Source organism: Tachysurus vachellii, chromosome 10 (genome assembly GCF_030014155.1).
Source record: "Tachysurus vachellii isolate PV-2020 chromosome 10, HZAU_Pvac_v1, whole genome shotgun sequence".
NCBI lineage: Eukaryota > Metazoa > Chordata > Actinopteri > Siluriformes > Bagridae > Tachysurus > Tachysurus vachellii.
Window position 1 is genome coordinate 17,135,195 of NC_083469.1, and position 9,943 is coordinate 17,145,137.

At 39.7% G+C, this 9,943-nt stretch overlaps 1 protein-coding gene across 1 annotated transcript; it reads left to right on the top strand.

The window, feature by feature from the left end:
- Positions 1 to 6,951, top strand: mapre3a (microtubule-associated protein, RP/EB family, member 3a). The gene is made up of 7 exons (XM_060880137.1): positions 1 to 141; positions 1,829 to 1,951; positions 2,145 to 2,290; positions 2,548 to 2,704; positions 3,515 to 3,651; positions 4,012 to 4,164; positions 5,575 to 6,951. Exons 2-7 carry the CDS (start codon positions 1,831 to 1,833, stop codon positions 5,641 to 5,643), a joined length of 783 nt encoding a protein of 260 aa, XP_060736120.1. The 5' UTR covers positions 1 to 141; positions 1,829 to 1,830; the 3' UTR covers positions 5,644 to 6,951.
- Positions 6,952 to 9,943: the final 2,992 nt, after the last annotated feature.

Sequence of the window (9,943 nt, forward strand, 5' to 3'; positions counted from 1 at the left end):
CTACTATTTCGCGCATGCGCAGTAGCGGCGGGGGCGGCCGTTACAAACCACTGCACCGCGCTGTAACCGCTATCCCAGTAGAGCTACTCTTGGATTTTGACAGGAGGCGTTACATCGGGAACCCAGGCGAAAGATAATACAGTAAGTGATTAAAAACCACGTATTTGATCTTTTTTTGTTATGTTTTTGAACAGAAAGCGCTTGGCCTTTGTTCGTGTTTGGGCCTTTTTGGCTCTGTTGTGTCTCTGAGTGTCCAGTCAGAGAAAACGACCGTTACAGGGACAGTGTGCAGTGCGCGAGCGCGGCCTGTCACGATTAAGATGTTTTTTTGTTAGTGAGCCAGCATGACATTTAATCCAATCAACGTCGTAAAAGTGAAAGTTAGCATTTAAATCACAGCACTGTGAAACCTTCCAGACGACAATGACGGTGTGGGCTGGTGTTCTGAGGGCCTGTGGGCTCTGTGAAGGAGATGCAAAGTGTAATGTTTCACACTGCTGTCTGCTCTGTCAATGTGGACGTTTACTGACTCAGCAAGTTGTTGTTTTAATAATCTACCACAGGTATGATAAATCTACAACGATATAGATATATAATCTGGCACAGTATGTTGTTTTTATTTAGAATAAATATGCACGCGGGCTTTTAATAAAGCGCTGGAGAATTAGGAGCCATGCATAAATACTGTACAGATAACGTTAAAGCTCGGGACGGCAATTTAATATTAATTACATACTTTTACCTTCTCTAACTATTTATTTCATAAATAAACCACAGTCAACGAGAGAATCGTAGTGCGCGTGCATAATCGTAGTGCGCGCGTGTTATAAAGGTCGTGATGCTTTTAGGAAATTCACCTCAGTGCAACACATTCTGACAGAGTCTGATGACTGGACAGAGATTGGCTTCTCAAGCTTTGTCACCAAACAGTTCACCTTTAACAGTCCACATAGAGTTCATGATCTGTTGAAATATGTACAGTAATATTTTGTCTATTCATTAGTGTTCTAAACTTTCCACCTAACAAACACATTTAAGCCCAAGGTGACATTTTCCTGGCTGTTTAATTGTTGACGGTTTGATTAAAGCCATTCAGTTCAAGTGAACGATCAAACAGGCTTGTAACTATAATACATTTTATAATAATGGGTTGTGATTTCCAACAGAACACAAATAGAAAACCACAGAAGTGTTATTCTTTGTTATAGACTTCATTTATTCACCTTTGAAGCACAAGGTTCATCTGCAATGCCAATAAATGTGTTCGCTATTTGCATCAGGGAGCTAAAACAAATTAGTTTTCATTACTATCCACAAAATTACAAAGCATGTCTTTATAGCGAAGCCAAAGGCACCCATCTATGTATGTACAGTGATGCTAATGGGTTCTAGGCTTCAGTATTTGACATGCTGGGATTGAGAACAGGTTGGATTTCCACCACTTTAAATTAAAAGAAAAAAAAACCTTATGCAAAGCAACTTATAATTCATTTCATTTTATACAATTGGGGGTTATGGGCCCTGCTCAGCGGCCCCAGCAGTGGTACCTTGGTGGATCTGGGATTTGAACTCACAACTTTCCAATCAGTAGGCCAACATCTTAACCACTAGGCTACCAAATCCCCTAGGGCTGAATTAAACGGGACATGATTGATCAGTTTTAATTACATTAAAATTACATTTCAAGTGCAGGTTCTCCTGCCTGTGCTAAAGATCTATTGATTTTCTGTGTTTGGAATAGCCTTGTCAATGTCTGGTCAAATTTCAATGATTTAAAGTCTAGCTAGATGTAATAATAACTGTTGTTACATCATTTTCTCCATGTAAGGAATGGCGGTGAATGTATACTCCACGTCTGTCACCAATGAGAACCTGAGCCGACATGACATGCTGGCATGGGTGAATGATTCTCTCCAGCTCAGCTACACCAAAATAGAGCAGTTATGTTCAGGTGAGTGTCAATTTCACCTTAGCAACATTCACTGTCCTGGTTATTGTTTCCCCTGAGTTTTACAAACTCATTTGTATCTGACTGATTCTGATTGTTCACCATATCAACATGACAGTAATTATTTAATCATAATAACTTATAATCATAATGAATATGGTAAATATGTTTTTTTGTGTATTTGTTTTATCTCTAGGTGCAGCATATTGTCAGTTCATGGACATGTTATTCCCAGGGTGTATTTTTTTAAAGAAGGTGAAATTCCAAGCAAAGCTGGAACATGAGTATATACACAATTTCAAAGTTCTTCAGGCGGCTTTCAAGAGGATGACTGTGGACAAAGTTAGTCTGTTTTTGATGTTTTAAACATTTTGCACTATAATATAAATGATAATATAAATTCAGCACTATATGTCTTATAATGTATTGAAATTGAAGTTATACGCTAAGACAGAAGTGTCTGTACATTGTCTACAACTCTATTCAAATTTTATATTTTGTTATCAATTTTTGTCTTCATGTTTAACTCAATATTGTGAGAGTTTCAAAATGACCTGAATGTCTATTTGTGTTTATTTTTCCCGTTTATAACCGATCAGATAATCCCAGTGGAAAAGCTTGTAAAGGGAAAGTTCCAGGACAACTTTGAATTCGTCCAGTGGTTCAAGAAATTCTTTGATGCCAACTATGATGGAAAAGAGTATGATCCTCTTCAAGCTAGACAGGGTCAAGACATGGCTCCTCCCCCAAATCCAGGTGAACACTTTTCCCACAAACCCAAGAGAACTGGTCCAGGTAACCATGATTCTACTGCACCTCTGCTGCATCCATCGCTGAGCTTCTACCCTGCAAGTGGCCGGTTTGTGCACGGCCTTGGGAATGATCGCTCCATGCTGAAGCTTCCATAAATGTGAACAAGTGTGAAATCGCATTTTGTCGTGAAATATTCAGCTCAGTGCCATTGAGGAAACTCTCAGTGCAAACATGTAACTAACAACCAAAGGTTCACAGTGATGACTTGGGCTAATGGTTTAAATTACATACTGAACTCAAGTGATTCTCATGCAAGGCAAGGATATTCTTTTTTTTTGACTTGTTTTTGTTACCCAATCTGAAAAATACAATCAAAAAAGGAAATATTTGAATTAATCTGTATATATATTATTCTATTCTGATGTTAATAACAAGACAAGAAATCTAAAACTTAATTAAAAATGGTTAACAATTGACATTTGCTGTGATGTCATTGGGCTGGACTTGAAATGTGTCCACAATTCTATTAACATCTATTTATAATGACATGACTTTGGTTAAACATGAGCAAAAATGATCATGTTTTACAGAGTTTCTATTCCCATTCATGTTTAACCAATGTTACAGAATTAACTAACTATCCATGCAACGGCTATAGACTAGAAGGCTGATCTTGAAGCCTTAGCACCTCATTGAACGTTGCTATTTCTGCATATTTAAATTACATCAGCTTACTGCATGAAACATGTTTCTCTTTGTATAGCTTGGTGGTGATAAGACTATCACTCAACACTGAAGTTGTTTTAATTTTAGGGCCACAGAGAACGTCACCGACAGTACCCAAAAACATGCCCACGCCACAGAGGGCGATGAACACTACTATCAGGAAGAACCCCAGTCTCGCTCGGAACGGAGGTGGTGATGCTGAGATCATGGAGCTTAATCAACAGGTAGAGTCACTGGGAGGGTAAGGACATCTTAATCTGCCTTCCAGTGTTTCACATGAGTTGGGTGATGTATAATTGTTTTTTTTTTTGCTTGTTTGTTTGTTTTTTCACACACTTTATCTTTCTTACTGGTACTCAGCCTACTGCTTGTACGGATGAGTGAACTCTTACTATAGTAATAGTGATTACAATACATCCAATAGAGCATGTACCGTATTCCTATTATAACTTCACAGCTGAACTGTTTTTATCCGGTTTATAATGACCTATATTCCTCAGAATAGATCTACCTATGCATGCCCTCTCTCAGTAGTAAGAAAAGTCGTCCTTTTCTGTTTTTTTTCTTCCATTTCCTTTGCAAAGTTAATGGAACTGAAGTTAACTGTAGATGGTCTGGAGAAGGAAAGAGATTTCTACTTCAGCAAACTTCGAGACATTGAGCTGATCTGCCAGGAACATGAGAGCGAGAACAACCCCGTCCTCAGTAGGATAATCGACATCCTTTATGCCACAGAGGTACAACCATCTGTTCCAACCCCAAATGAGAAAGGATAAATGAGTGGATAATGATTTGGTCACACTAGCAAGGCAAAACAGACAAATGTTAGTTTTCAACATATGCGCATAACATGACAGAGCTGTGATTGTCATAACAGCAATAGTGTGAAATCAGATTTCATGCAAATTGTGCAGCAACCCAAGCAATTGGCTTGAATGTTTCCTCTGACCAACCCTGTGTTGTGTGTGCACACCGGTATGTGGTAGCTCAGTGGTTAAAGGTGGGGTCTCCGTTGTTTGAGAAATGCTTCAGAAAACTGCTTTGGGCCGCCAAACAAAACAAAAACAAAACTAACATGTAGCCAATGAGCAGAAAGGGGCATGACTTGTCAATATGGGCGGAGAGAGTGTTCAGTGTGCATGTGTGACATTAGCAGAAAGCAGTTTTAACATTGACATGGCGTATAAAAACAAAGAAAGAAAGCGAAGAAAGGCTTACGATAAGGCAAGAAGTAGGACGTGTTAATATAGGATCAGCTTTCCAGCGCTGGAGAGAACCGAACGTCTTCCGCATGAAACGGAGCTAAACCTTTCACGGTACAACACACAGTGCTACAAAAACACATTTGTATTACCATAGTATTACTCATTGAGTTCTTTTATTGATAAAAATATACCCTTGGCCAGCTGCCCCAACAGGTTCCGCCATAATACTTGTCTGGGTTATACTTGGGTTATACTTGTCTGGGGTATGTGTGGGCGAAGCTTTCAAAACAGGGGTGGGACCCATTTGGGTTAGGGGCGTGTTTGTTGGTGATTTCAAATGTCAACATTGGCTTTCAAACAACGGAGACCCCACCTTTAAGGTGTTGGACTACTGATCAAATGGTCATGGGTTCAAAACCCAGGTCCACCAAGGTGCCACTGTTGGACCAGCAAGTCCAGAGCAAGGCCCTCAATTTCTCAGTTATCTGCTAAATGCCATAAATGTGTGTAGTCTAACATTTCTCTGGTTTCCTGCTCACAACTTGTAACTATAACCTGTATAACCCATTTCCAGACTGATGTAAGAAAAAAAAACTCTGGTTTTATCTTATCCTATCATATATGACTCTCGTTACATGTGTATAGAGACATTACAAAGCAAAAGCATGGAACTAAGTAACAGAGATGCTATTGTCTCTGTTGAGTGTATGTACAGTAGCTGGTACAATTAGCTTGCACTATTACTACTGTCTCTCATAACAGCATAAATGCTGTAAAAGTTCACACCAACAAGCGACAACCATAGCATTCACTACATGCCTACAAGAGACAAACCATAAGCAAAACAAGCAACTTGTTGCTTGCTAGTGTGACCGTAAGGTTAGAAAATGAGAGAGATGTAATCAAACTCAATAAATAAATGTCATGTTTCTTGGAATGCAGGAAGGCTTTGCAGCACCAGAAGATGAGGACATAGATGAGCAGGCCCATTTGGACCAGGATGAATACTGAGTTCTCCCTTCCCTTCCTGTCCTGTCTCTCCCTCCCTTCCTCCCTTTCCACGCCCCCATTTTCCTGCCCTGCTAAACCCCCCTGACTTTCATTTTGGAATTATTCCTCCATTGCACGCTGTTGATATTTCCTCCATTACCTCTGTATCTATGGATGCGCCATATGTACTAAGTGTCTGTTTGTCTACTCCTACTACAGTTCATGCACTACACCTCAGAGGCCCAGTACTACCCGCTTCACCCCAGACAATAGCAACAGCAGTGATATATCCTAGTCATCTCAGCATGTTTTACATTACGACATTGAATAATGAACAAGGCATCAGACGTTGAGGGTAGCACAATGAACTTAACACAGTAAATGTTATGTGATGAGAAAGTATTTTTGAAGAAAGATGCAAAAAAGTATGCTGCCTGGAATGCAGTTATTTGCCTTAGATCTCCTGCATTTTGCATCATCGCTCCGTACTTGCTCTGTTCGCTAGGGTTATTCTTAAAAATCTTTGTTTCTGACAAGCTAGCACAAGAACAATGAAAAATACTGTGAAAATTTTTATCAACCTGCCACATTTAGATTTGCTATTTGGGGTCTTCTTTGGATAAAGCAATTACAAAGATACAATAAAGGAAATGTAGGAAGACAAAAAGGGACATTTTATGATGAAAAATAATTAAGAAACCAAACACAAAGAATGTAACAGATTGTCCTTTTACAATTTAGTTAGTTACTGTAACTAATGGGAGCATGTGAATGTTATATATGTATAGTGAATGACTGATATATTTGTATTTTTTTTAACAGAGCTTTGATTCAGATTGATTGGATATTGCTCAAATACAGTATCAAATAATGAAACAACTGTTGAAATGGAAAGTGGTATTTGATACTAATCAAATCAGAACATTGACACTACTGATCAAATGGCATTTAATTGAGTTTTTGCTGCTAATTATACTGCATTTGTGTATTTTATTTCATTTATAATTTATTCTGCTATTGAATAGCATGAGCTAGTGTTTTTGTGACTGTATTTTATTTTAGGAGTTAAGGCCCAGATGTGAAGGAACTGAATGCTATTTGCTAGAAGCATTGTGCTGCCTTTACAGTCTGAATCCTCACCCATCTGCATCGGGACTGTCTCACTCACACTTTTTGTCTACATTTAAAAGTGGACATGATAGTGTTTGCATAAATAGTTTTGCATTTTATTGAGTAAATAAACAGTTGTAAAAATGTGTGTTTCCATTGTTGTTACACAGTTTCATAAAGACCAAAGAAGGTTCTCAGGTCCACAAAGCTGCCACTGCTGGGCCCATTAGCAAGGCCCTCAACCCTCAATTGCTCAGTTGTATAAAAATTAGATAAAAATGTCAAGTCAAGTCAAGTCAAGAAGCTTTTATTGTCATTTCAACCATATATAGCTGTTGCAGTACATAGTGAAATGAGACAACGTTTCTCCAGGATCGAGCTACATAAAAACAAAGACAGGGCTAAAGACTTGTAAGTAGTCTTAGCCACATAAAGTGCAACTGTGCAACCTGGTGCAAACAGTGCGGGACAAGACAAACAAGACAGTGCAGGACAAAAGTTACAAGACAATACAAAAAGTACAAAAAATGCAGTACACAAAAGACAATAAATAGTAAACAGTAACAGAAACAGCGCCGACCGACCAGTGTTAATACTGTATGTGTTAATATAGTATGTGCGAAATGGCTGAGATATTGTACAATATGTGCAAAAACGGCTGAAATGTTGGGACAGTTTGTGCAAAAACAGCAGAAAAGGTGTGCAAAACAGCATGTAAACAGTTTGCTGGATTGTAAGCAGCATGTAAACAGTATGTTGTGTCAGTGTGTGTGTTTTGTGAGGGTCTATGCAGTCCATACAGATGATGTGTGTGTATGTTGTGCTCAGTGCAGTACATTTCAGTTGTTGAGAAGTCTGATGGCTTGTGGGAAGAAACTGTTACACAGTCTGGTCGTGAGGGCCCGAATGCTTCGGTACCTTTTTCCAGATGGCAGGAGGGTGAAGAGTGTGTGTGAGGGGTGTGTGGGGTCATCCACAATGCTGTTGGCTTTGCGGATGCAGCGTGTGGTGTTAGTGTCTGTGATAGAGGGAAGAGAGACCCCAATGATCTTCTCCGCTGTCCTCACAATCCGCTGCAGGGTCTTGCGATCTGAGATGGTGCAGTTCCCGAACCAGACAGTGATGCAGCTGCTCAGGATGCTCTCAATGGTCCCTCTGTAGAACATGGTCAGGATGGGGGGAGGGAGATGTGCCTTCCTCAGCCTTCGTAGGAAGTAGAGACGCTGCTGGGCTTTCCTGGTGATGGCGCTGGTGTTGAGTGACCAGGTGAGGTTCTCCGCTAGATGAACACCAAGAAATTTGGTGCTCTTGACGATCTCTACAGATGATCCGTCGATGTTCAGCGGAGAGTAGTCACTCCGTGCTCTCCTGAAGTCCACAACCATCTTAGTTTTATCCACATTCAGAGAAAGGTTGTTGGCTCTACACCAGGCAGTTAGTTGTTAGTTGTCTCCTCCCTGTATGCTGACTCGTCGTTCTTGTTGATGAGACCCACCACGGTCGTGTCATCGGCGAACTTGATAAAATGATTCGATCTGTGCGTTGCTGCACAGTCGTGAGTCAGCAGAGTGAACAGCAGTGGACTGAGCACGCAGCCTTGAGGAGCTCCAGTGTTCAGTGTGGTGGTGCTGGAGATGCTGGAAAAATGTAGCCTGGTCTGATGAATCTTGATTATTTTTTCTTGATTCTGCTGAGGCACTTAGATGGTAGAGTCAGAATTTGCTGCCAACAGAACAGTCCATCTGCTGAAGCTTTAACAGTGTACAGTATATCAGTCAGTGTGTATCATCTTATTTCACTACCCTACATACCATATTTTGTGACTATTATTTCTATTAATTTTTTTACATGGAGACTGGGAGACTGAGGTCTCCCAGTCAGGAAGTCCAGGATCCAGTTGCAGAGGGAGGTGTTTAGTCCCAGCAGGCTCAGCTTCCCAATCAGGTGCTGAGGGATGATTGTATCGAATGCTGAACTAAAGTCTATGAACAGCATCCGTACATAAGTGTCTTTATTGTCCAGGTGGGTGAGGGCTAAGTGGAGAGCTGTGGCAATGGCACATGTAAGTTGCTATGGATGTAGTGGCACATGTAGTTGCTAAGTTGCAGTGGCAATGTAAGTTGCTATGGATAATGCTGTAATGTAAATTTATTCCTTGCATGTATGGATACAGTGCAATCTGCTCTACATAAAAATATAGGTAACCTGATTAAGACATTTGGTGTCTATAGGATATTAGCCACTGTCAAAATACTTGATGAGCAGTTGACACCACGAACTGTACATTATATATAGTGTATATATACTGCGTAATACGTTATGAACACTGTATACCTACACATTCATGCAATTATTAGGATCAGACCAATTGTAAGTCAGAAGGTCATGAGTTCAATTCCAACCAATCTGCCACTGCTGGGCCCCTGAACAAGGCTTTAACTCTCAATTGCTCAGTTTTATTAATTGAAATAAAGTCACTCTGGATAAAGGTGTCTGCTTAATACCAGAAATGTAAACATATAAGGTTAAAACATGGAATACTGCACACATTTATACTAAAAACAAACTGGAAAGCAGCGACTGTATTCTGGTCTGTTCAATACCATCTGAAAATACTTTTCCGGACTATAACATATAAATGGCCCACGATTGCCCTCTACAGGCGAGCAGTGGTGTCTGCAATCATTCATGGAGGGAAAGCGATTTTGCAAAATCGATTTAGACCAATTCAATTTGTTTAAATTAAACGAATTATTTAAATGTCGAGTGACAAACTGCTTAAATTTGACGCAGTATAGATTTTTTTTATTCCTGAAACGTCCATCAACACTTACGTTACATTATTTATATTTGGGTTAAAGCCATGTTACTCAAATGACCAGTTAAAGACGCAATTAACAACAATAATGAATATTTTACTGCCTATTGTACAGTACGACTTACTATAACAATTAATAATTTATTTAGTTTTCTGTTCTGTTTGAAACTCATAGCAGCATTTCGAAACTGTATCATGGACGGCATTCAAAATGAATCGACTCCATTGATTACCACTACATACCGTCAGAGCCATAGAATCGACTCCACTGATTACCAGTACATAACGTCAGAGCCATAGAATCGACTCCATTGATTACCACTACATACCGTCAGAGCCATAGAATCGACTCCACTGATTACCAGTACATAACGTCAGAGCCATAGAATCGAC

What these genes read in the sequence shown, in the direction of transcription:
- mapre3a (XM_060880137.1), top strand. Translation starts at nt 1,831, where the DNA reads ATGGCGGTGAATGTATACTCCACGTCTGTCACCAATGAGAACCTGAGC. An exon ending in AATAGAGCAGTTATGTTCAG is followed by an intron (nt 1,952 to 2,144) that starts GTGAGTGTCAAT and finishes TTTTATCTCTAG; the next exon opens with GTGCAGCATATTGTCAGTTC. An exon ending in ACATCCTTTATGCCACAGAG is followed by an intron (nt 4,165 to 5,574) that starts GTACAACCATCT and finishes CTTGGAATGCAG; the next exon opens with GAAGGCTTTGCAGCACCAGA.